General features: G+C 42.0%; 2 protein-coding genes across 21 annotated transcripts in view; one reads left to right on the top strand and one right to left on the bottom strand.

The window, feature by feature from the left end:
- Positions 1-323, bottom strand: part of DST (dystonin) — a 303,406-nt gene extending 303,083 nt beyond the window's left edge. For all 5 annotated transcript variants that reach the window (XM_055714785.1, XM_055714788.1, XM_055714794.1 and 2 more), the window contains exon 1: positions 143-323. In XM_055714785.1, coding sequence (XP_055570760.1) covers positions 143-323 — 181 coding nt within the window. The remainder of the gene's footprint in view (positions 1-142) is intronic.
- On the top strand, positions 261-24,619 carry BEND6 (BEN domain containing 6). Of its 16 annotated transcripts, none has more exons than XM_055714803.1 (12): positions 739-879; positions 3,226-3,386; positions 4,383-4,536; positions 10,114-10,218; positions 13,411-13,639; positions 13,752-13,897; positions 14,400-14,498; positions 14,868-15,045; positions 16,495-16,712; positions 18,045-18,237; positions 19,985-20,123; positions 22,621-24,619. In XM_055714803.1, the coding sequence occupies exons 5-12, from the start codon at positions 13,444-13,446 to the stop codon at positions 22,886-22,888; spliced, it is 1,437 nt and encodes a 478-aa protein (XP_055570778.1). In that variant the 5' UTR covers positions 739-879; positions 3,226-3,386; positions 4,383-4,536; positions 10,114-10,218; positions 13,411-13,443; the 3' UTR covers positions 22,889-24,619. The 16 variants fall into 16 exon arrangements, with proteins under 16 accessions (XP_055570782.1, XP_055570778.1, XP_055570775.1 ...); XM_055714800.1 differs by having other exon boundaries at positions 3,226-3,426; positions 4,383-4,524; XM_055714798.1 differs by having other exon boundaries at positions 3,226-3,426.
- The last annotated feature ends 2,457 nt before the right edge of the window (positions 24,620-27,076 follow it).

Below are 27,076 nucleotides of genomic sequence, written 5' to 3'. Positions count from 1 at the left end.
CAGTCCTGGGCTCGGCTTGGATTTTTCTTAAAGCCTTTGCCCGGCCAGACTGAGGCAGGGCGGCCCTCGGCCGGCAGCACCCGGGGCACGGGCCGGGGGCACCCCCACCCCCCCGCCCCCGGGGACCGGCAGCATCTCTTACCTCGGCTCCTCGAGCGACCTGAAAAGACGGATTTGATGGGATGCCTCCCTTTCTGGAGCCTGCGGTGCCAGCAGCAGAAGAATAAGATCGTGGCGATGGTCCCCAGCAGCAGCAGGAGCAAGAAGAGGGCGCACTGGATGCTGTAGGGTCTCAGCAGGACCAGGAAAGCCGCGGCAATCATGGCTCAAGCGCCCGGCTACCCCTGTGCGTGCGCGGGTCTGCGGCGAGCGGCGGGGGGCCGGGCAGCGCCGGGCAGCCTCTCCCCCCGGCAGCGGGGCGGGCATCGCCGCCGGCACCGCGCTGCTGGAGCCGGCAGCCGGGCGGGAGGCGGCGGCGCGGGGGAGGAGGGGGGCGGGAGGAGGAGGAGGAGCGGGATGGATTCAGGCCGTGACTCAGCAGCCGCCGCGGCGGCGACTGTTGCGGTGGGGCTTCCCCCTCCGCGCCCGCGCGGCAGCCGGCAGCGAGGAGCGCGGCGGGAGCGCCCGCGGGCACCGGCGGGGCGGGGCGGGGCATGGCAGCCGGCGCGGGCACGGCGGGGCGGGGCGGGGCGGGGGGAGAGGAGGGGGAGGGGGAGGGGGAGGAGGAGGAGGAGGGTGCCGCCGCCGGTGCCGCCGCCGCCACCAGGAGGGAGGAAGGAGCACGGCGCAGCCCGCCGCCGCGGGGACTCTGGCCGGGGCGGCCGCTGATATCACGCGCTGGCGCTGCCGCAGCGGGAGGCGGAAAATGGCCGCTGCGAGGTACCGGGGGGCGGCTGCCCCGCGCGGGCCGGGGACCCCCGGGGGCAGAGGGGCTGTCCCCGCCGCCGCGGGGGGCAGCGGCCAGTGGGGCGCGGGGGCGATGGCCCGTGCAGGTCGGTGCGCGCTGGCGGGGGCCGGGGGTCGGTAGCGGTTTCCCCGGCGTGCGGGCCTCGGGCCCGGGCGCTGATCGCGGCCGGTGTCGCGGCAGAGGGGTCGCAGAGGAGCGCAGTGGGAAGCGTGAACGACATGCAGCCCGACAGGGTGACCTGCGCCCTAGTGCCCACCCGCGTTTGTGATGCTGGGACTTAGGCGGCAGCGGGCTGCGGGGGGGACGGGGCAGGGGTCCGGGGCGCAGCGGACAGGGGTCCGGGGCGCAGCCCGGCAGCGGTCGGGGCACAGCGGGCGGCGGCCCGGAGTGCAGCCGGGCACCGGCTTTCACACGGGTGCGTGAAGGCGCGCACCGGGCGCGGTGCCTGCGTGCCGGGCTGCGCCATCTGCGCCCTCCGCCGCCGCGGGCGGGCCCCGGAGCAGCCGGCTGGCGCCCGGGCTTGGTGCGGCGGGAGCCGCTCCGGAGCGGTGCCGTGCGTGTACCCTCTTCCTGCAGCGAGCTGCCACGTCCCGCAGCAGATGTCATCCCCGGTGCCTTTCGCTTACCGGCCGCCGGAGCTGGTGCGTTGCATATAGCATAAAAATCCTGGCATGTGCACGTTCCTAATGCAGATAGTAACAAGACTTTATCTCCGTTGCTACTGCTGCCCCTGTAGCTGTTACTTGGATGATACTCCGTGCTTTCAAAGACTGTTTCAGAAGTCTTTGGAAATACGGTTCTGAACTCCCTCATTCGACTAAACACAAAAAAATCATCTGCTGTAGGTACGCCCTGCTGCTATTTTGCAATATTTGCTTGTGTTACCGGGGGAAGGTCAGATTGATTCGAGGTGAAATTCATACTCTCTTCATGCACCTTTGATATGAACCTATAAATCTGAGGAACATTTCTGAAACTTTATAGCGACAATCTCTGTGAAAACAGTGGAATAATATTGGAATGTTACTGCTTTATATGACTGCCTTAAAACTATATAGAAAAGCTTATGGGCAAATTTGAATTAAACAACAGTATGCAACCTGGAAGGACAGAGAGGGAAACATATTTGTGGCAGCTTAAATAAGAACAGGAAAATTTATCTCTAGAATACTAAATTTATCAGTGAGCTAGTAACATTGTAATGCTTTACTGTACCTTGATGTCAGGAAAATCCATTTTCATTCAAAGATTCTCTTGATACCATGTGGGGGGGGGGCTAAGTAAAGGAAGAAAAAAATTGTTGGCTTTTAGATCTGTAATATTTTATTCCATGAATTTTCTATCATTTAATACTATATGCAAACATAGCGAGCCAAAGCAGTCTGTCATATTAATTTGTAGAATGGAAAGTTGCTACCTCGCAGCCTTTGATTTAAAGCTCTCCCTCACTGCCTGGGAACTGACATTGCATCACGTGGTGCAATATTGAAATCTTTCCTAATACCGCAGTACACTGCAGTAAAATGGTTTTAATGCAGATTACCTGGAGATTATTCAAACGGTTCATGTTACCTCACCGTAACATGAAGCAAATCAGTGTGATCCTCCTGGCAACGTGCTGCCCTGCTGCAGTGCTTCGCTGCAGTATATTGCAGGAGCAGGAAACTTTTCGACACCTTTTGCTCTGCGCTGATTTATTGTTCCAGGATGGGATGGTAGAGGAAATGTAGCACAGCAGTGACTGCATGGTAAATGGCAGAGAACTGAGAGGGAACAGTTACTTTCACATTGTGCTCGGGTAACAGTGCGTAGGAAATGTTTGACGTGCAAATCTCTGATGTTAGCGTCTTAGTTTAAGGTTTATAGCTTTTCCCTTCAAAGACTTAGAGCGCATTGGTGTCCTGAGGATAATATTTTGCCAAAAGGATAAAATAAATTTCATTACAACCGCTTAAATTTTTTTTTCAAATGCAAAAGAGAGTACAGTTCAGTACAAGAAATGCTGACATGTGATTTTTCAGAGAGCTACTGCTCCAGGCTTCTGAGCCTGTCTCACGTGTATACTGAAGTGCTGCTATGGCTTTATATTCATTACTGCTCTGTGTTTGTTATATACTGGGGGGGGGGGGGGGGGGGGAGTTGGTAGTCTGGTTAAAATGTTGCTTGCATGGTGAATAAAGTGTAAGCTGCTAAGTTATTTCCCATTAAAAATAAGCAAACTGTATATGAGTAGATTTTTTCCCCCAAAAAAAATAGTAAAAAAAGCAAATAAAAGAAGTTTTATATGTATAGCATTTTTACTCTAAGCTTCTTTACAGGATGTTTTTCAGAGAACTCTTCATAAATTTTAAGGATGATAAACAGAGAAGAGAAAAGGAATGAAGAGAGAAGGTTAAAGCAAAACCTCTCAGCTGAGATTTGACCTCAGAAGGAGAATCCTGGAGGTGAAGCTATTTCATAGAAGAGGAAGTAAAAGAAGGTAACAAAGTCTTGACGCTGTGACAACATTGTGTGGAATGGTAAGGGACATCAGAAAACAGATCAAAGTTGCTGAGAGGCTGAATTAAGTCCAAAAGGGTTTTATAATCGAAGAAGGCAGCCGTTGACCCTGTAATAAATAAGGAGTACTGCTGCCATTTCAGGGTACACATGATGTGGCCGTGCTTTTGTGGAGATGCGAGAATTGTTTTGATGGGGATCACAGGCAAACGGAGCAGCGACAAAGTCGTGAGCATAGCTGATGTTTTCACCAGGAGGCTTGGAAGCAGCCTTGTACTTGAGCAACGCTGAGGAAGGAGGTGGCGATAAGTACTTGGGCAGAGGGATGAAAAAGGAAAGTTCTGCTTCAGAGACTCCGCAAAAAAGAGGCAGCCAGCAAATGTTTGGCAGTGGAAAGGGACAGTACAGAACAGGAGGATGTTTCTCTGGTTACAGTCACTCTTGAATGCAATTGTTTACCTGTTCTCCCAAGTTGCATGAGAGAGGGGAACAGTATAGAAATTATGTCAAACTTCTGCAGTTTAATGGAAGAGCTGAGCAGGCAGTATGTTGTAGCAGCAGCAGCCCTCTTGCAGGGAGACTAGGCAGTGTTGACCTGAAATATTCTTTCAGCCAGTCTCTCACGATAACCTGTTCTGACTTAGCAGCCTTGCCCAGCAAGGCTGAAGGCAGAGACACTTTCTTCCCTTTCCCTTTCCCTGTATGCAGAACTGCGGTATAATTTATGGACTAGTGCATCATATGCCTTGATAATTTATATGAGGTTCAGCAACACTTTTAAAAAGAAACTAACAATCCTAGCTAAGTACCGTGGGCTAGGCTAAAAGGACAAAAAAAAAAAATGGTGAAAAGAAAATATGACAGTATTTTGAGTAGAGAAACTGCGTCTGCAGAGATCTGCTGACCTCTCCCAGTGTGAGCCATGGGATTCAAGGGCATTCCACAACTCTGTAAAGGCACCTCTCTGCTCCTACAGATACAGGCCTTGTGGACCTCATTTTGCAATTATAAGAATCCCTGTATCAGTGAGGTGAAAGAAAAAGGTCACATGCTAGATCTGGTGATGTGGACATAGGAATAGGAGATGGCACATGATACGATTTCAGAAGAGTTGCTGAGTAAGTGAAAGGGTAAGATTATTTTCTTTCACTGCTGTGTAGGTATGCTCTAAGGAATGTGATTCTACTAATTAATTATAATTAAGTAAAATTTTATGCTTAAATGACTACTTAACTGGTTAGAAGGGTTCTCTAATCATCTAATATTTATTAACAAAATATTTAGGTTTTTTCTAATCAAGCAGGAACCAAAGTAAATACAGTAAAAACCAAAAAATCAAGGAAAGTAAATACAGAAAATTTCATAGTATCAGAGTCTTATCAACTTCATTCAGTGACTTAATTGACTGTCCCCCTCAATATTCTACTTCACGGGTTGTGTTCTGTCCTCGGTGTGCTTCCTAGCAGTTTAAGCATGATGTATGAGAAGGTGTTGTGGGAGTTTCTGGTAGATGATTAAACCTTCTAAAATGCGTTCTTCAGCTGAAAGAGTAACAATTTCCCGCTCAATATAGGCATCACATTTCAAAAAAATCTGTTATGTGAAATGTTACATTGTGAATTCAGCAAGTTTATTGTAAATCATTCTGCAAAACTTGTGAAATTGTTTGCTCCCTACAGTTTGTATGTTTGGAAGGCACGCTAGCATTAGTTAATTCTCACAGTATCCTGGAAATTAGGTAAATATGTATTATTATTTCGGATCCTTTGAAAAGAGAAGCTAAATTGTAAAGGTTGTTACAATTTATCCAAGACCAATCCGTGCGATTCCAGTGCTACAGACTAGACCCCTCCATGACCAGAACATTTTGCCATCTGCAGGTGTCTTATGTGACCGCGTAAAAGCAAATTCCTGCCTCTCTATATACGTAGAGGTAATTGTCCTTATTTTGCAGGTTCATCAACTCACACAGCTTGAATGTTTTGATTCCATCTGTTTATTAGACTGAATGTAAATCGAATAGAGTATGAGCCATGCAGTATGTGCACTCATGGCTTACAGTGTTGCTGGAAAAATGCTGGCAGGAATTCTGTGGGCATAAATTGACTTTGCAGACAGAGAGGTTGATCTTGAGCCTAGATGGAAATATACTGCTAAAGCTCCTATGGCACTTCTTTTCTTTTTTTTTGTTACAGCAGTGGTGTGCCCCTTTGTCCTTGGTTAAAATTTGCTCTGTATTCATTTTTGGCAGTGTTTAATGTAGCAGTTGTCAATCTGAACGTGGCCTTGCATCCCAGAGGAAATTGCACTTCATTAGTATTTTAAGTGCATAATTGGAAGTTGTTTAAGGATTGTTTCAGACCGATATACAACACTGGTCTTTCAGCTCTTATATTAATGTATAAAGAGGTTGAACTACATATGCTGAAAAGACATTTAATTTTACAGGAGGGGGAAGAATAGCTCTAATAAGGTTTGAAGTTGTTATCCTTGCAGGGAAGATGCCTTTCTGTCAATTCTCCTAAATGCATGCAGAACTGCTTTTAGTTGCAGTAATATTCCCTGGAGTAAGAGGACACTGTATATGCCTTGTTCTAGCTCGTGACCTTTAATAGTAATGCAGATATTATTTCTTTTTTTAAAACTGGAGATCGTCAGGTTCATTCCCTTCTACCAACATGCTGCAAAAGCAGAACAATTGAGGAGGAGCTGTGGAGTAAAAGAGCAGGCACTTGGAGTATTAACCAGGCATGACTTCTGTCATCACTCACCTATGACAGCCAGTAAAGACATATGAGTACAGATAGTTAAGATGCCGCTAGAGTATTAAATACTGACCAGAACTCAAGCCTGCAATTTTCTAGCTGCTATTTCACTTCTATGCTCTTAGAGCTGAAGGGAAAATGTCACTGATAGTAAACCTTCAGGGCAGCACAGCTTATCAGAAGATGTAAGATCGCTTACACCACCTTATAAAAAGAATAAGATGCATCTTATAAGCTCACTTCAGGTTGTCAGTGGGTTGGTTTGAACAAGTCCAATTTGAAAATATGTTAGTTGCGTATGGAAAGTATGTTTAAAATTTTTTTAGCCTTTTAGGAAAAGGGTATTTGACTGCTTGAGCTGTTACGTGGAGGAAGTGCACGGGTTTTGCACCTCAGCACAGATTTGCATGTGGTCACATTTTCCCTAATGATGCTGCCTAACCATGAACATGGTCTTTAACCTTTATAATTTGGGAGCTGTTAAGATGTGTAGCGTTGAATTACCCGAGCCAGGTTAGAATGACTGTGGTCAAGTGTTGGACTCTGCAGAGGTGCACTGACTTGTTTCTCTTCCCAGGCTACCTACTTACTTCTCCGAAGAGTTTGGATATATTAACCTGCATGGGAAGAGCTTTCATGTGACTGTTCAAATTCCTGTAGCTTAGGTATCCTATCCAGTTCAATAAATAAACTGGCTTTTGTTGGTCTGTATAATACATTTTGTTGAGCATGGCATTTGAGAACAAGCAGATCAAAGTGGGTATCAGTTTTCCATCTGTCAGCTGTGAAATAGCTGTTTAATAAAGATACTAATCTGTGATGTAGAATTAAGATAACTTCCTACATCTTGTTATTTGGCATCTTGTTATCTTTATGGGAATCTTAAGTATGGGATTAAAATACAGATAAAAAAATGTATGTGGTTTATAGGCATGTGAGGTATCTGAGCTCCTATTTAAACTCAGTTCAGTCATTGGTGCCCAGAGAACAATTCTCTTCCCTAAATAAGTGCTTAGGGCCATTTGAGGTGCCTGGAATTAGTAACCACCCTCATGAACCTGCAAGAGGGTCTAGGCCCTATAGGAGGTATGTGCCCATCAGAAGAGGCAGTTAGAGGCCAGGTGTAATAATTTATGGTATCTTAGATTGCACTACGCATTTATTTTTAGGCAACTGAATTAGCACTAGAGCATTTGAAATAAGCTAAATTGCTCTCCAGGGAGCTCTAATTGTGTTCAATAGGGGCTTGACTCTTACAACTGTTGGAGTTGATCAAGGCTGAGACATCTCCAAAGGGACAGCACTTGCGATAAAAGACCTGTGGGAGATCTGCACTTCTGGAGTAGCAGCTGAAGGCCAAGCAGAATACCAGAGGACACTGGCGCTAAACATCTATGTTTAGGAAGCCAAATGGATCCCTAGATCTCCAGTGATTACAGTGGTAACTTAGATACCTGGTATACCAGTGACACCTAAGTGTAAGCATCTTAATCTGGAACTGAATCCAATACTGAAAGCCCAATAATGATGCTAGGTTGCTATCTTGAAATTTATTAAAATGAATACCATGTTTCACTTCTGGTTGAATAAATTATTAGTTAGATCAAAATGGTAGTACTTCTACACATACTAAAATAAATTCATTATTCAACCTTTCCTATCACTTGGTATTACAAATAAAATCAATGGTTTGATGCAAAAACTGGACCTTTTCTAACAATCCTTTTCAAGCTTTTGATATAAGGGCTTTGGAATATTTAGAAATTAATATTATTTTATAGAACTTCTAGGTTGCTAACAGTCACAGCTTGGAGGGCACTACTGTGAAAGACAGTAATGGCTGCGTTAATTCCTTGGGCTACTCAAACAGATTGTTAGCGTGTGGGACAAGGTGTGAGCCCAATTCTGTCTATAATCATGTAGATTGTAAATGCTGCTGAGGATTTGAAGTCACCAAGACAATCTGCGTAAGTAAGGCCAAAAGATGTTGCTTTACCATGAATAGCATCACTTCTTAGAAAAGTGTCTTAGATTATTTTATAGCTAATCACACCAGGACGGCGATCTACGGTCAGGAAGTGACCTGTTGGATATCAGTAATAAAAATCATGTAGTTTTTATCCTTCATGTGGAAGACAAGCAGGATCATTTCTAGCCTTTATAGCTGAAAGTTACGGCAATGTTCTGATAGATGCTCCCCCAGATTTCCAGCTGAATTTGGAACACAGTGATACTGATGATTCTGGAAAATCTGTGTGCTGTATTTCTCAGCTGAGAGCAGCAGCTTTGTGCTTTCAAGTCATATTTTCCCATAAAATGACTAAGATATCACACTGTAAATCTTTCGAGCAGTAACAACACTTCTGCATTCTTCCAACGGTTCCTAATTCCACTGAAATCATTAGTAAATCTTACACTGGTTTCAGGGGAATAACATGAGAGCCCACAACAGGGCATATAACATTTAAATATGCTCATGTTTTCCATCATACACTTGCTACAGAGAACTGGGAATTTTGAGACTTCAGGGCAGCCCAAGAGTTTTACACCAACATTGTGTTTAATGTCCTGACAAGTTCAGTGTAAAATGCCAGTCTTAAGTAACACAAACCGAACCTGTGACTACCACTTACTATGCTGAATTGGAAATAAATAGTTTTGCTTGAGGTAGATGAATTTCTAGCCCAGTAAAGGTTGGGTTTTGGGTTTTTTCCAGGGAAAACTGGGATTACTGAAGCCTGAACTTAGAGGATAGATAATATAAAATGTTAGTACTTTATTATAGATTTGTGTTGCACAGTTGTGGTACAGTTTCTTATTTTGCTGAAATCAGTGGCAAAGCCCTGTTTTAAGCTGGCAGAATCAGACCCGTTGAGTGGGCATACAATCTCATGTTGTAAATTTGTAATACTTTACACTGCATTTACTGAAAGAGAAATAATGATCTCAGCATGCCATCTGCCAGCTCTCTGGCTGAATGGAACAGACTATGTCAGTCAAAGGGTGAGATGTGTCTTTAAATGACTCTTGTGGTTCTTGGAGGGTTTTTTCTTCTGTTTTTTTGGGTTGCTTAGTAACAATATTCTTTGTGCAAATTTGTAGCATCTGTGCAGAATGTGAGGTGTTAACATGTGTAAAAATTAAATAGTCCAATTAGTGTTTCCTCTGCAGAGCTTTGAGATAAAATGATCCTTTCTTTTTTTTCCCCTACCCTCTACAAATTACCTGCTTTTAGAAAAAGAAACGATAGATTTGTGTCTTAGAACTGAAAAATCATAAATTTCCATCTCCCTACTTCTCAGTGTAGCTAGTGTTTTCAAATGGAGAATATAGCAGAATTAAGTAACTTGCAAAACATCAGTGGCTTCCAAAGGTCATATAATTCTGTCTCTGTGGTTGGTAGCTGCACACAGGGTAATGTCTGTGAACAATTATATATCTGCCAATTAAACCACTGAACAAAGCACTCTGTGTCAGAAAGCTTACTTGATGACTTGCAGAACTGTGTTAGAAGGATCTGAAACAGAGAACCAAATACAGTTTAAGAGACTTCATACTCCATTCTTTTGGCTCCCTATAGCAGAAGATCTGCTAGAATCTACCCTACTATTCAAAATCCATTCAAATATAGAAAAAGCTTATATAGGACGGGTTGGACCAAGCCAGCTTCTATAAGGAGACATACCTAGCCCTGTATAGTCACTGAATAGTCAGTGGAGAGAAACAGGCTCTCCCAGACAGTAGGTCATCTACTCTCTTTTAGACACGTGTCTTAGGGTGAGATGAATCACCTCTCTTTCTGCAGTGACTGAACCAAATGTGGCTAGACAACCTCTCGCTTTTAAGGCAGTAGTGGTTTGGTAAGATGAATCTCATTCCCCAAGATACCTTTTTTCCCTGATGATACAGTATATTTTGCCTTTGATCTGTCTTGGCAAACAGAACATTTTAGAGGGAGGCATCTTCAGCAGTCCTGAATCAGGACAAGGTTCACATTGACTCCAGTGGGAAAACAGGATGAGAAAACACTGCAGGACTTCTTTTCCAGTAAGTGAAGTATTTCGCTGTTCCTTTTCCTCATTAGAGACATTTTGTTCTATCTTTCCATTTTCTTTAATCACTGGCTAGAGACGATGCTAGCAGACAGTTAGGTATTATCCCCAGGGCCCATGGACTGTCACAATAAATTCTGTGAAAAGACACAGTTTGATTAATGTCTACTGCAGGAGCTGAAGCTGTAGCTCCATAGCAGAAAAATACTAACAATCCACTATCGCACTCTGTTCCTCTTATTTGGCAACATAATTTCATCATTTTCTCTGTAATGCAAGCAGTTGAGCTGATGGCCAGCAGAGCCACAGCAGAGGAGAGGGGACGTGGCCAGTTGCTGTTGCTGCCCCGCAACTGCTTTCCTGCTTTGGTCCCCTCAAAAGCAGCAGGAGCAACACGACTGAGCATAAGCCTCAAAAAGCTGCCAGGAGGCTTTTGGATTCCTGGCAGGAGCTAAAGGAGTGGATGAACCCCATCCCTCCTCCACGACTATTTGTGAAATCTATTCCTTGTTTCTCTCAGCATCCTATGTAGCTTATATTTTAACTTGGCAGCTATTAAGTCTCTTGGTGAAATCAGTTTAGCTGTTTACTAGTACACCCTCCCACCACAGGCAAGAATCTTGACAGCTCAAAAAAGCTTTATAGATAATGTAGACAAATTGCTGGGCTCCAAGTCCTGCCATGACCATAGTAAAAATTGTTCCCAGCTGTGAGTGGCAGGATGGATTTTCATGGCTCCAGGTTCCTGTCTGGTGTAAACACTGCAGGGGGTTTTGCTGGCCATGTGCTTCACAGTGTCTACCAGTGGCACCAGGCTGCTGTCGTGGGCTCCACACATCCACAAGTCCACATGTCCTTTGACTTCATTAAGCTGTGTAACACATACGCAAGTCTGATACTTTCCAAAAGCTGTCGGACTTACTACTGATGTGCGCAGTGTTGGCACAGCCTGGATGTGAGTAGCCCCAGTGGGGTGGGGAATCATCACTTGCCCTCCATGCTGTGAGCAGCCTGGGTGTTCAGTGCATCCCTGGAAATCCCAGGCTGGCTGGCTGACCCTGTACAAGGGCAGACCACAAGAACGTCCCATGGCTCAGGGCATATTTATCTCAATAGAAAATGAGAGCATACAGACTGTTAGAGGACTACAGGGAAACATTAAAAAAATACAGAAGCCAGTCAATCGGCTGTTAGTCTTAGCACACTGGCAGCTCTGATTTTGCTGCAATTCTGTTGATCTTATGTGGGCTTTTAGAAGGGTAATAAAGTAGCTCGCAACTGCCAAGGGTCAAGGAGGGGAAAGCTCAAAGTACTCCAGTTGAGAACTGAAGAACTGGGTGATGGGGATCGCTGTGCTGGGTTGATCAGAGGAGGCAGAAGTTAACATCTTCATGCCACATGAGAAATGTTAAGCTGAGGTATATACTCAAAAGCATTATCTGGTATACCGTTGTTCGGACAAACATGCCATTTCATTTTGGACCTCACCTACCCCTAGTGAGATCAGTGCTGAAACTTTTCTTTAGGTTCTGCTTTGTCTATATGTTTATTCAGTTGAATGATCCCTGTCTGGTATGAGGGTCCACTCGCAATGGATCAGTGGCAGAATGATGCCTCCAGTGATTCATGCTAGGCATAGATATTCAGGCTGCTTCCTCTCCAGAATTTATATGGGACGGACGTTTCCCGTTCTTTCTAACTCTCTTTAAAGAAAATTAATGTGAATTCTTGCAGTCCTCTTTCTTCAGTAGGGCAGTACTTAACAATCCTACTGCTATCACACTCAACATATTCTGCATAAAAGCATGATTTAATACTCTCTTTAATGGTGATTTCTTATGCCACTTGCCTCATTGTATCAGTAAACATGTTGATGAGAGCACAGCTGGTTTGGTTTTTTTCGAATTAACAAGTTCAGCCCTGTGTGGAAAGCCAGCTTTGTTGAGGTGTAGCAGAGACATGGTGAATAGCGGTGAGTTGGGCTGCTGCAAACAAATTGACATTGCTTAGAGCACTGCAGCCAGACTTTCTCACTTTGACATAATAGCCCTGCATAATTCTCCCCTCCTAGCTCTGAGCTACCTTTTTGACAGCCTCTGAATGAGGCACTAGATTTGCTTCCGACTGATTGAGGCCAAGTAAATCACAAATCACACTGTCACATCTCGGAATTCATGAGTTTTCAGCTCTGTAAAAGGACTTCACCTCTACGAAATGACAAACTAAACCATATGTTTGCTGGAAAGATCAAGGTTTGACAAAATCAGGTTTTCTATTTATTTGTTTTAAAGTAGAAAACGCCTTCTCTGAGTATAATGGAAACAAATGAACCGGTTACATTTCCAGTAGACGTTAATGTATATTGTATTTCATACCTTTGTGTAAGGCATATCAGCTTAATTAGAAAAATAAAGCACAAAGTATGACTTGTTCCCTTCTCCCAGTGTAGAACTTCAGTGCTTTAAAAAGCCCAGAAATGGTCCTTTGCTTTAAAAGTAGTGTTCTTATGTAAACAAGGGATTTAGCTGTATATTTGGGTTTGTGTTCTTGCTGCTATTACTCTTTATGAAGCAGTCCAGCTCTCTTCCAGTCCTCAGCCTGTCATTTCTTTTTGTACGTCAAGTTTTCCACTGCCAGAATGTGTCATACCAGTCAGTTGTCCTGGGTTGTTGTGCGTTGGTTTTCTGTGCCTGCAGTTGTACATCTTGCTGCCTGTGACATGATTAATACAGCCCTGGAAGTTATACATCCCTCTTAATAGCATGTTATAGCTAGTATTTTCCTTCATTCTAGGGAAAGTTTTTGTCACACCAGTATCTTTTAGTTAGAGGTTGGACTGAAAACTTTTGTTGGGGCAAATGTAGTAGTAATAGAGATGCCAGCCAGGAGATGGATTAGGCATGGTAGTAATACGGAAGCAAGGGCTCTGTGAGTGAAAGCTGTTTTCAGTGCATAGTTTTGGAGGCAAATGTCTGATGTACATGTATTGAGCAGACCGTCTCCCATCTTTCAGGGGAGATTTAATATGCTGCTTGGCTAGTTTTCACTTCCTTATTCAGGATATTTGCAGACAAGGTAATTGCCAATATCCAGGAATAGGAGGGTTGTTTGAGGCTTTTTCAAGTATTCTTGTAACATTCCTGTAGCATGACATGGTAACAGCTGTTTTTCCTATGACATCCTGCAGGCAGTGTCTGTGTGACAAGGAAACCCCTTAACAATGAAAAAATTCACACTGTTTGATTTTGTAAATGATAATTCACTGCAAATCGGAGAGACTTCGTGGATACAGGACCTTCCCAGTGATGACAATGAGCTAGAAAGACTTCTGAAACCAAATGAGCACGTGCTAGTAAACTGGCCTGTGGGAGAAAGAAAGACAGAAAAGCATCTGGTGAGAGTTGTGTACATGAGTGGTGAGTGCAGTTCCAGAGCACTGGATATTTGTCTGATATGAAATTTTAATCTAGCTGTAAGGTATTGCTACCTGGTTTTCTGTGTTTTGGCCTTTTTTTTCCATCACTTCAGATGACCCCCAAGAGCTGGTGGAAATGATGCAAAAGATATTACAAGCAGATGAAATTACAAAAATACAAGTCCTTGGAAAAGGCAAGAGGAAGAGGATAGAAATGATATTCTCAGAAAGTGAGGACAGTGACTTGGATAAAGAACAGGTGAGTTTCTGCTGTCTTTATGTGCCTGATAGTGGTAGACCCATAATGGAATGAAATAGACTGTAATTATTGATTCTTCACTATATAATCCTTAGTAAAGGAATACAGGCAGCCTTTGCATGGTACCTTAGCACAATAATCTGTCAAAGTAATTAGATAGACCAATAGATTTTGTCTTTTGCTATTTAAAGAGAAAAGTGTTATTCAAAACTTGGGTGATCTGTCACTCCATTACATTTTCTCCCATAAGACAGAAGTCTGACTACTGTGTATGAAAGGGAAGGGACCAGGTTTTCTGAGTTTTGCATTGTGCTGAGATGTGCAGCCACAAAATGTGGGGAAAGAAAACATAAATCTTAACTAAAAGTTACAAACTTATTTTTCAAAAATACTAACGAAGAATGTCAAGTGCACAGAGAATAAAAATTTATGGCATACCATGAGATACTGTAATGAAAGGCTCCATAGGAATGCAAGGGCACTATTATGCTCTTGTTTGCAGGGGAAGATGATGAAGCATATAAAAAGAAAGAAATCATTGCAGGCATCTACTCCTACCAACATCCTGACTCAACTTGAAACATCTTTAATTAACAAACAGGTAAACATCCCATCTTCAGCAATTTTAATGTATTAAGCAAAAGCAAACTGAAATATATTTTTTTAGGGGGTGTAAGACTTTTTAGTGAAGTTAATGGTTCTAAAGACTCTACCTTGGAAAACTGGTGATTGGAGAACAGAGAGAGAAGTACCTAACAGTTACATATTACACTGACATTCCATTTTTAATTTTAATAGGAATGGTAGTAGCTCTGTTGAGTAACAGCTGTTCTTAAAATGCACTGAGTCTTTATACATTTTGTGTACAAAAAGAATATTCTGATTTAGCCAGATATTTTAATATTTGTTTTAATGCCTTGATTTTATGTTGTTGTTGCTCTAGATCAGTTTTGGTTTTATTTTTTTTCAGAGGGAATCATATTCAGGAAGCAACTTTCTGTACAGTGAAAGTAGCAGTGATGATGAAGAGCCTTTATTTCAACTATCCAAGGTAGAACTGTGTGCCAAAATAAAAAGTCTCAAGAGGAAGCTGACAGACACCATGAGAGAAAACTGCCGCCTAAGGCAGTCCCTGGTGATGCTTCAAGGTAAAGTCAGGGGAAATATTTGATGAAGAGGAAAGCCTGAAGGTCATGAAAAGCTTGATTTATAAGAGGCCATTTGGATGGGAATTATGGATGTTCAAGCACCTGACAGGATCAAGGCCTACCATTAGCATCAGAGTCTTTGATACATGGCAACATTTAATTCAAGTAGCACTTAGAAAAAAACTGTCTTACATGGAGGCCATGCAACTGAAGAGTTAGAAATGGAAAAATCTGTCTAGAGCCTGTCAGTTGTTCCCAAGAGAACTTTCTGTATGCTGTGTATAACTATCAACTAAGCTCAAATACTCCACTGACCAGTCCAACTCAGCTTATTTATTAGCAGTTTTTCTAGGTTTCCTGAAGTTTTATTTATTCTTGAATTATTTCATTTCTAATTACTTTGGTGCCTTCTTATTACTGATAATCTGAGTTAGTTCCAGGTGCAACAAATTTAGTACTTTCCCAGAGATGAACCATTTTGTTCTTCTATAAATGAATCTTTCATCACTTAGTGGTCGTCTCTGAAGCCCCTCTTACTGGTCCCTGTCCCTTACCCCAGGGCAGCTAAGACTGAATCCAGAATTTCAAAATATTAGTGAATCAGTAAGGTTTAAAGAGGATTTGCTCCTTCCCTTGTCAGCTACATCACACCATCCCTAGGCAGCCTAGTATCTCTGGGTTTTATTGTCATATGATTTTGCAAGTGCTCGTCAGTTTAATTGCCCACCTGATTCCATTGCACATGTTATTCAGCTTGGTTTGGCTTGTTCATCTCCACCTTTTTGAATATTATTTTTAAACATTTTGTTAGTGTCTGACAACTTCTGTTACACATCTAGGTCCATTGGCCTCGCATCTTAAGCACTTGTATTAGTCTTTTACAGAATCACTAAATTACAAAAAATACTGTATCTTGCTGATCCTTCATCCCTTGCATCCTTTTTGCTCTGAATTGATTCTTCTTAATGGACACAAAAGTTTATATTTTAAAATAAATATTACTTGGAGAAAAGGTTATTTAAAATATATTCTCTATAGATCAAAAAAGGGAAAAAAGTCTATACAGTCTGTGCAGCTTCTCTGAAGAAAAAAAATCAGACATTTCTTAGCCCATATTCAATAGCTTTATGGACTTGTAGAGATTTTGAGATAGCAAAAAGAAAAAAAAGAAATAGCCTGCTTAGTGCCATGGCTCTTCTTAGCCTTACAGAGAACTGATCTATGCTATTCTACAAAGAGAGGCCAGATCTTTGTATGGGCAGGGACAGCGGAACAGCAGGAAAACATTGGAGAGAATAGGAGAAAAGTATGTTAAAGCATCTTTGCTGACTACTTTGGCTCTTTTGCATTATGACAGGAATCTAGTGGCAAAAAATATACATGCTTATGTAGTTAAGAGTCTGAAAGCTTCAATCACTATTTTACCCCTCAATTTCTATTTGATTTCAGTGTTGCCACAGGCAGTCACCCATTTTGAGGAACTGGTAGGGATGGCTGAAGCACTGCTCAAAGGGGGAGTGACGTCATCTATGTCCAGTCTGCATTCACATGCGGTTTGGAAAGCATCTAACAATCCGTTAGCAGATTCATATGCAACTATGCATAGTAACTCCCCCTCACCCATAACTTTGAACGTGGAAGATGAGGAGCAACAGACTGAAAAACAGGTCAGTTAAAAGGCAATTTTAGGCATAAAATTAAAAATGTATACAGTACAAACTTTACTGGTATAGTATAACAAATATAAAAAATAAGCATCAGTAAAAATAATTATATCATCATGCAGTTGATGACATGACTAATGAGCTCTTTTTGTATAGAAAGCTCTTTCCATGAGAAACTGTAGGCATAATTCAGTGTGCTGGTATATTCAAACTTGCTTTGATTTTGCACATCTGTGATTAAGTGCAGAATGTGGATGCGCAAATTAAATACCGAGATCCAAGGATAAATTCCAGCCTAATGTTTTGGATGCCAGAGGGGAATGGTAGTGTTTCAAAGAGAGTCTAAGAAAAATACCAGCAGTACATTTAAACTGTTAATAAGTAAATGGAGAATGGTATGTTTCAGCTCTTCTTCCAGACACTGGCCAGCACTTAAGTAGAAATACGCATATATATGTAGATACAGAGTAAAGATGTTCCCCTATTCTCTGTAATTACAACAGAGCATAACTGAGAAATCTGAGGCACAGAGGTTGTACATGAAAAATATAAAGATGTAACCAAAAGAGTAATTCCAGCTTCTGCATCCACAATTTACATAAACATTCTTATGCACTGAGTCGTGCGAGTCAGTTGAAACCATTCTTGCATTCTTGGGGTCCTAAAACCCAAGGAAATTATTAAGAATTACCAAGGTATAATGTTTTGACTGAATATTGCAATACACAAAATTTGACCAAACATCTTCCAAAGAAATTAAAAGACCTCATTTTCTAAGCAACCTAGCCTTACTTAATAGAAGTAGCTCAAAATCACCCATTAGGAGAGTTCTAATACTTAGGCTGTACAACCACTGCCTGTAGAAGTCACTCTTAAAGCTCAGGACCAGACATCACAGTTCTGAAGGCATGTCTGCTCGGAGGCAGGAATATTAGCTTGGGCATAGTGCCATGCTCCTGAGGCTGTACAGAATCCACACCAGAACTGGACCACATCCAGTCTGCATGGAGTGCAAGCGGAAGGATTTAGATAGGTCTGAACACGTTCTGTCTCCACTAGTGAGTACTAAGGATTGCTCGGTGAAGTGTTTGCTAGGATGAATGGGGTCCTTAGTCTGCCCCACACTTGCTTCTGAAAAAAAGCAACCTGCGTGTATAGTTCCAAATGTTGAGTGGTATGCAAATGTAGCACTGATCTCAAGCATGCAGTTCACAGAGATTACTTTTGAAATTGTGGTTTAAAAAAGAAAAATCAAAACAATATTTCAGAGGTAATACTATATAATATTTCTAGAAAGCTGCAACCGTTATGCCTATGACCAATTTTGTTTTCCAGTTCAAGATCGAAAAGTGGCAGATTGCACTTTGTAACAAGAGCAAACCTCAAAAGTTTATAAATGACTTGATGCAAGCACTTTATACACATGAATACATGGCTACACACAGCCTGACAGGTGCAAAGTCCTCCTCTTCAAAGGATAAAGCGGCAAAACCAGCTATGAATCAGAATGAAGTTCAGGAAATAATAGGTGATGACTTGTTAACATTATTCAATGTGTCACTGACTTGACAGAGGACTTTCTCTGAGGGGGGGGTGTAATGCTTAACAGCTGGTCTACTCAGGTGATGTGCTGTTTCATATTTCCTTTTTCAGCTACATTTTAACCCATCTGTTACAAATACCATCAGTGTGATGCTAAGTAGTAGTATTTCTACCATGTGAATTTTGTGGGGTTTATTTAAGTGGCTAGTGCAACGATATTGTGAATTTGTTTAGCCTTTGAAAGGTTAATCTATAACAGACAAACTTGGAGCATGGTGATAATGGGTAAGGGAAGGCAAAGAGAGGACATACTTGGATCAAATTGAAAATCATGTCAGCTATATTCTGAAGGTACTGAACGTTATGAATTCTGACATTTTGAATAGCGCTGGAGGGAAAATGAGACAGTAAGTATAGAAGACAGGAATAGCGATCAGAGAAGCAAACAAAATTTGTTTTATGCTGAGGTTCAAGGCAGAAAATGTTTGGTGCGTAGGAAAGAAGTAGCAGCTTTAAAGAAAACAGTATTTTGTGAGCACATAAAGCTTGATTTTTATTGGATTCATATAGCTTAGTACTTAAACAACATAGCCTAAATTCCTGTACTAAAATCCCTCCCCTATTGCCATTCCCTCGGACTTCCCCAGTTCTCTCAGTTCCCTTCCCAGCTTAGCTCCCATTCCTGTACCTTGGTCCAGTTTTATTGAAGTTGGCCAGCTGTTTCAAAAGTTACCAGTTGCAGAAACCTCTCTTCTTTAAGAACCTAGCTAGAGAAACAGACCCAAAGTCAAGAGGGAGAAAAGGAACGTGTATGTAAGATGGTGAAATATATTTAGAGGCAGCAAGATGAGACTATTTCAGAATGATGTCTAAGAAAAATTAAAAAGATTTCATGGGATGGGAAGAATGGTTGGACTGGATCTTAATAGTCTTTTCCAACATAAATGATTCTATGATTCTACTAGGGACTTTTCTGAAGGTAGATTCTGGGGAAAGAGTCTGTGGAGAATTTAGTGACAAAGGGGAGCCTATAGAGAAGCCAAAGGAGCCTGTTAAGGGAAATAAGAAGACTCCTGAATTCAAATTGAAAAGTGTCAGCATTATACAAGAGAAAAAGAAAAGGAAGCCTGGGACTTACAGGACTGTAGAAAATGAGTTAGTGGATCAAATTACTTAAAGATGGAAACTGTAAGACTTAAACATGAAATGGAAATGGGGAAAAATCAAGGGAAGGGAAGGTGATGGAGAAGACGGGAGCAGGAATCGCATTCCTGTGTCGAGTCCTGTTAGCATTGCGTTCAAAAAAGTTAGCCAGGTAAAACAGAAGGGAAATATTTACAGGATGAGACATCACCTGTGAATGAAAATCAATGAACAAAACTTGTAAAATTCAGAGGCATGAGGAGTGATGAGGATAGGAAAAGGACTCTCTGGTCAAGAACAGACCAAAGGGAGAGAGGATGAGCAAACCAGTCATTCACTACAGGAAGCCCTCGTGGCCCTGGAGTTCCCTTTGACTGTGCAAGAGCAGGCACAATGATATGGAAGGCACAGAGAAAAGCAAGAGCTGGCATATGCAAAATCTATGAAGTAGTATGTAAAGACAGCCGAGTAACTAGAGCTGAAACTGAAGTAACTGGAAATTTCAAAGATGCAAGAAATGCATTTTAGATCATGCATCTGTTGTTTCCCTGATTTGGAGGTCATATATATATTGTCTCTTTATTTTGCAGGAATCACAAAACAGTTGTTTCCAAACACAGATGATGCTTTAATTAGGCGAATGATGGGACAAAAACTGAACAATTGCACCAAGAAGCCAATTTTAAGCAAAGATCTTAACTCAGGTGCTTTTCAGAAGCATAGCTTCTGGTAAGTCTTAAAATTATAGACTGCAATGTGTAATTCCATATATTACCCTGTGATAACAAAATTTAAAAGCAATCTTAAAATTACTATGAAGATATGTGTTCATATATGCATTTCCAAGTAAAATATTTTCATAACCTTGTACAAGTACATAATGCAGAAGCAGCCCAGCTTAACATTACAGTACAAAAAAAGTTGTTCATTCTAGACAAAGCAACACAAGGCTATTAAATTACGGGAAGAGAATACAGACGAAAACACATGGAGTTAGTTTGATCAGTATGTCTATTTTAGATCTGGCATTATTTATTTTCCTTATTATTCTCTGTAGGCTTACCAGAGACCCGTCAATTCCATTTTCATGTCACCTCTTGTGCCTCAATTAACCCACAAGTAAAGATAAGGAAAATCACACCTCTTTTGTGCCTACTGATAAAACTACTGCACAAGAGCTAAATTGGCAGCCTTTTACTGCCACAAGAGTCTAAATTATTGGGGCAGAGCAATTATTTAATAACATCTTACTTATCATGGGCATTCTTATCTTGTGAGCAAGACTGGTCTAAAATTGCTGAACTCATCCCTGTTGTTGGTGGTCAGCTATTTGTATCGCACTATTTCCACATATACTGAATGTACATATCACAGAATAGTTGAGGTTGGCAGGGAAGGGACCTATATATATTGGCTAGTCCAACCCCCGCTGCTCAAAGCAGGGTCACCTAGACCAGGTTGCTCAGAGCCATGTACAGTTCAGGTAAGTATCTCCAAAGGTGGAGACTTCACCTCTCTGGGCAACCTGTGCCAGTGCTCGGTCACCCTCACAGTGAAAAAGTGTTTCCTGACGTTCAGATGGCACCTCCTGTGTTTCAGTTGCTGCCCATTGCCTCTGGTTCTGCCACTGGGCACAGAGAAGAGGCTCCACCTTCTTTACACCCTCCCATCAGATATTAATACACATAGATAAGATCCACTTGAGCCTTCTTGAGGCTGAACAGTCCCAGCTCTCTCAGCCTCTCCACAGGAACAGGGTAAGAGATTAAAATCAGCGAGACAGGGAGAATAGATTTGCCCTTACTTAGACTTTCCATACTGAAGTAATACTTTGCCTCTTCCTAGTTCAGTTCTCTCACGCATGTTTTAAAATCCGTATTTGCAACTGTAAGACATTTCATAGCAAAAACCCCAAACCAAAACAGCAAAAAAACCCCAAAAATGAACAGACAAAACCACCCCAAGCTATTTGACTATGTTACAACACAATTGTTTGAGAAGTAGCAGTGCTTTACTACTAAAATTCCTCAATAAGCCACCTGGTAGCACTCCGTGGACCACCAGTGGTCTATGAATTACTACTTGAGAAATACTCAGATAATATGTATTGGAAGAATCTACATACACAGGTTTTCTAGTCTGGAAACAAATACACCAGCCTGGCTAAAATACAGTTTACTGTGTTAATGCTTTTCTCCTAGATATGAGAAGGCTTGGTAAAACAAAAGTCCTCTGTATTTGTAACATACAGTATGCATTAATTCACTGTAGTATTTTCCCTTATCCTTGACAGGTAGTAAAAATAACAGTACAGAAACACAGACTTTGTCTTTTTTGAAAGTATCAAATCAGAAATATTTGATATTTTAAATCTTTATCTTCCTCAGATGAATCCATAAATTTCTCTGATTCCTGAGTCTTCTCATGTACAGACACAATATTCCTGAAGCCTTGACAGGAGGATCTTGAACTAGCGTTATAACAACTCTGGGTTGTTTTTTAATATTGCCTATAGACCTTTCAGTTTAAGCTTGATATTTTAAACATGTCTTTATGTCTGCTATTGATAAGTGCTTATGTAAAATCCAGTCCAACATCCATTGAAAACAATGCATATATTGCCTGCATAGTCCCTCTTGAATGGATGCTTATTAGAATGCATTTACAATGGATTCATTTTACATCTGTTAATTTCCTCACTGTAAAAGCATTTAAGGATCTTGTAAGTAATCATAATAACAACAGTGTTTCCTTTAACTCAGATACCAGTTTTCTCTGTAAGAAAATCAGGATAATGTAAAGGTGCTCGTAATCCCACTGTTACTCCTTCAGTTCACCTTCCAGCAATGAAGTACAGAGAGAGGTCAAGAGAAAATCCTGTTGTGTGGTACCTTTAGTAACAACTTACACACAAGTTACTAACTTTTAAAACTGGTGATACTGCAATTTTTATCTCCTCCCTTGCTGCTCCTCCTTCCTTGCCCACCTTCTCTGCCTTTTCCCATAATGCAATTACAATTCAAGAGAAGGAATTTGGAGTCTAATCCAATGAGACAGGCAAGTCACCATCTCTGATCCATAAGGCTGAGGTGAAACAAGGAAAAGGGGAATGTGTCAATGAAGAAAACTAACTAATACACAAACTCTCCTGCTCAGAGACTAAGAACAGTAGCAATTGCACATTTAATGTTAGGATCTCAACCTTAGTTACAAATTGTCTCAACAGTGGTTCAACAGCTGCTCCTCAGGGCATCATCTCTTCGGCTGTTCCTCCCAGTACACAAGACCAGCAGGATGATGATTCACCAGCTGCTAACACCCAAATTCAGCAAAGCGACAGCCGCCTGACTCCTCCACCTCCCACCCCACAAGGCCAGCAGGAGTGTTTCAAGCCCACCTCTTCTAAGGTGGAGTCTCATCTCGCCAGAAGCTCACCTGCACCCTCTCCCAACCAAGGTTGCAGACAGGATCTCAGGAATTCAGACAAGGAATAACAGAAGGTACTTCACACCAGTTCAAATTCTCAATGGCGCTTAAGGAGTAGTATAAAATAGAAAAGAAATAATATCTAAATGGCCTAGCAACAGTGGACAGAGATACTGCAAGCAGAATAGAAGCCTGAGAACCATTTACTCAAAATCCCACAGACTAGAAAAAAATGAGGGCATATTAATATCTTTGGCTTCAAGGTATTATCAAATATATGCATGTTATGCAGTCATTAAAAATATAAACTTGTTCTGAAGAATATAAGTAGAGTTCCCCTTAGTTAGAAAAAAAACATTATTTAAAGTAATACCAAAAGAATGTGTAAGAGGAACCTCAATCCCCTTGCTTTCACCTTGACAGCTGATAGAAAACTGCTTTACTGATCAGAGAAAGATACTGCATATTAATACCAAAAAGATAGGTATGAAAAGAGAATAGAAAAATTTCCTAGTGAAATGAAGACTGTGGCCAGCACAGGGTTAGAAAGCACAGTGCCACATGAGCAGAGAAGAAGAAATAAAATAGATATTTAAAGGTGCTGGTAACTTGGACAGAAGAAATCATTCTTAGAGCAATGAAACTGCAGCTCTCAAGATGTCTGCAGGAAAGCAGCAGCTCATTTTTAATCTCTGAAAGTTGGAAAGGCAATGAAGGAAGCCATGTTCCCTTCCCTCAGGGAAGAGTCCTCCAGGATAGCTTGTTTGGTTGTTGAGGCCATGGCTTCTCACAGGCCTTCTGCCGCTGGTACTCTGCTGGTTTGGCAGCCCTCACTCAGTCTTATTCCCTGAACATCGGGTCCATAGGATAAGGGTGCCTGATCCTGCCAGTTGGGAAATGGAGGACAATTTCTTGGAAATTACTAGTCAAGGGCAGAGCTGCCATCCCCTACTCCCTGTGCTTTGATTTTGGTATGCTACCTCTTAGCTTAGAGTGTACAGGTAGAGTGTTCCTCATGGGACTGGGACCATACAAATCCCAGTAACTGGACAGCTCCTCTTGAGACCTGACACCACTGGTCCCAGGAAGCAGCTGGCAGACACACACCCTGTGATTTCCTGAGGAGGAGGAGGGAAGCTACATTTTTTTCCTTGCTGACTTGATTTCAGGTTTACAGTGTGCCAGTAGCATGGGAAGGAGAGAACACTTGGATTATACCTTTCATGCTTGAGTGTACTTCTCCCAGAACAGAGAGTACTAATAATTAGATCTATTTCATACATGGCAAACAAGCAACTAAGGAGTCAAGATGGAAAAAAAAACAAACAACAAAGCTAAAGAAACCTAGCTAGATTTGAGGATTTTATAACTCAGGAGGTTAAGGAAATAAATTAGAAATAATATTAGGGTGAATGCCAGGAAAAAAATCTGAAGATAAGGTTAGCAGCCGAATACCTTTAAAGGGAAATGCTACAAACCTAAACGTACTAGAACAATACACTAATAAAATGCACTGCGGAGAAGACTTGTGTGTGGGCTGGGCTGTGAATTAAGTGATCTGCTAGCCTTTTTCATCTCTCATATCTATCAGTTCCTTGCAGATAGGATCAGGATGAAAACAGGCATGAAATATTATGTAAGTTCTATCTCTGGTTATTAACTACCATCTATCAAATGTAACAGATGATGCTATTATGTACATTTTGTATATGTAATTGTATGTACAGCATATAAGAATGTATATAGTTAATCATATTTTTTAAGCAACTTTCTATCAAATAAAATGAAACATTACTATGTCTTGGTTCTATTTTATTGTTCTTGCTGTCTTCTGGGCTTTTTCTTGTATCAGCCCCTGTTGTACACTAACATGTAAGGTTGTTCACTTTTTCCCCTCTTTAATAACTGTTCTGAAGCCAGTTTCTGTAAAGCTCATAATTTTTAGCTTTGAAAGGGGTTGGCCTGCCTTACAAGTGCTCTCTAACCTTGAAGTTGTCACAGCTGATACTGAACAGCTGCAGCTGTTCTGCTGTTCAGGAGGTGTAGAAGCACTTGGGCAGGTACATGGAGCCAAACATGAGCGGCTGCTCTCCCTGTTGCTGGTGGACTGCAGATCACACTTGATGCCAAAATGGCACAGAGTAACTGCTCAGAGACAAATTCTGTTTTTAAGCAGCAAAGGTGTTTATTTCATGCAATGTTGGGGAGCTAGCCGATTCGCACCAGACAAATTAGCTCCAAAGTTTTCAGTGAAAAGTCAGGTAATTTATACAGTTTTCATGAGAGGTTATAACATCTTTACATACATATTCATTTGATTTTGACACCTAATCATTCTGTTCCTAAAAGGTAGGATCTAGGTGGAGTAAACCTTTCAACTTTCTTTGTTCAATGATTTCCTTACTCATGGTCTCCTTATCTCCTTCAGGTGCTCACCTTATCTTTTCTAATTATTCAGAGTACAATCCTTTATCATCAGTGGTACATTCCTTTACTTTAAAATAGTCAGTGGAACCTTTTCTAATTATTCAGAGTACATTCCTTTCTCAACACAATCAGAGCATCACCCAGAGCATTGTACCAAACTCATCTTTTTAAGACCTTGCTCTGTTTCACACTGTAGGATGTGCTTTTCTAGTAAGTTGTCAGAGAAAACTGACTGTGGCTGGGAGCTCACCATAAAGAGTAAAGGAGGATTTTCATTACAGGGTGAAGGCCTACTCCCATGCACAGGCCAGGGAGAAAGATGGCTGTCCTGGGCAAAAAGAAGAACACAGAGAAGGAGACATTTTAGTGTTTTACCAAAGGCTAAAGAGGAGCAAGCTGCAAAGGGCCAGTTCCTTCCTCTCTCCTAAGTATAGGTATGATGTTATCCCACTGGTTAAAAGAAGGTAAGTAACTTTTACATAACGACAGTTAAAGGAAAAGCCATACTCCTTGCAGTATGACGAAAACAGAAGGAAATATGACTGGTTTTCCAAAATGACCCTGACAAATTCTGAGAAAACAAAATTGAAGACTAGATAATCACAGATTAGAAATTGCAGAAGTAACAGAAGAGGAGAGCAGAACAGTCTAATTTTGTTTCTCCCAAAGATCTGCACTAAAATAAAAACTAATAGGTAATGCTTAAATGTGTTTAAAGGACATGGGGTGACGTGACGGGAATGGAACACAAAATCAACAAGATGGGGCTTAAGTGGGGTCACCTCCAGCACTTGCATGTAAGCAAGGAAATGCCTACAAGGCACCATGATGGAGAAATCCCCCAGTCCCTTTCTAGGCAGTCCACATGCTGGGGTGCCTCTCTGGAGTGCCTGTATACTAATGCATGCGCCATGGGGAATAAACGTGATGAGTTAGGCTGTGTGCAGTTGCAGGGCTATGATCTTGTTGGGATCGCAGAGATGTGGTGGGATGGGACCCATGAATGGAGCGTTACAAAGAAGGAGCGTTACAAAGAAGGGAGACTGGCTCTTTGGGAAGGACAGGCTCAGAAAAACAAGGAATTTGCCCTTTATGTGAAAGAGCAGTTGGAGTGCATGGAGTTCTGCCTGGGGATAGATGGGGAACTGAATGAGACTTTATGGGGATTAAAGACAGGACAGGTAAAGGTGACATTATAGTGCGTGTCTGCTATTAGGCCACCTGACCAGGAAGAACAAGCAGATGAGGCAGACATATAGGACCAGCCCTGTTCCTCATAGGGGACTTAAACCACCCTGATATTTGCCGGAGGGACAACACAGCAGGGCATAAGCAATCCACAAGGTTCCTGAAGGGCACTGATAACTTCCTCTTCCAAGCCATAAAGGAGCCAACAAGGACCAATGAAGACCAGTGGTTTGATGGACCTCATGCCAATGAGCAGCTTGTGGGGAATGCAAAGTGCGAAGGCGGCCTTGGCTGCAGTGACCATGAGATGGTGGAGCTCAGGATCCTGAGGGGAGGGAGGAGTGTAAAAAGCAGGCTTACTACCCTGGACTTCCTGAGAGTGAACTTTGGCCTCTTCAAAGATCTGCTTGGAAGAGTCCCATGGGATGAAGCCCTGGAGGGAGGAGGGACCCAAGAAAGCTGGTTAATATTTAAGGATCACCTCCTCCTGGCTCAAGAGCAGTTCATGCCAGCAAATAGAAAGTCAGGCAAAAATGCCAGTTGGCCTGTGTAGATGAACAAGGAGGTGCTGGTCAAACTCAAACACAAAAAAGGAAGCATACAAAGGGTGGATAGAAGCAAGGATGTATAACCTGGGGGGA

This window comes from Falco cherrug, chromosome 6 (assembly GCF_023634085.1).
Source record: "Falco cherrug isolate bFalChe1 chromosome 6, bFalChe1.pri, whole genome shotgun sequence".
Lineage (NCBI taxonomy): Eukaryota > Metazoa > Chordata > Aves > Falconiformes > Falconidae > Falco > Falco cherrug.
The sequence above is the reverse complement of the archived record's forward strand: the minus strand, read 5'-3'. Positions and strand labels throughout refer to the sequence as shown.

Excerpts from the sequence above, each read along its gene's own strand:
- BEND6 (XM_055714807.1), top strand. The coding sequence starts at position 13,444 with ATGAAAAAATTCACACTGTTTGATTTTGTAAATGATAATTCACTGCAA. Across the intron at positions 14,499-14,867 it reads CATCTTTAATTAACAAACAG|AGGGAATCATATTCAGGAAG; the intron begins GTAAACATCCCA and ends ATTTTTTTTCAG. Across the intron at positions 20,124-22,620 it reads TTTCAGAAGCATAGCTTCTG|TGGTTCAACAGCTGCTCCTC; the intron begins GTAAGTCTTAAA and ends TTGTCTCAACAG.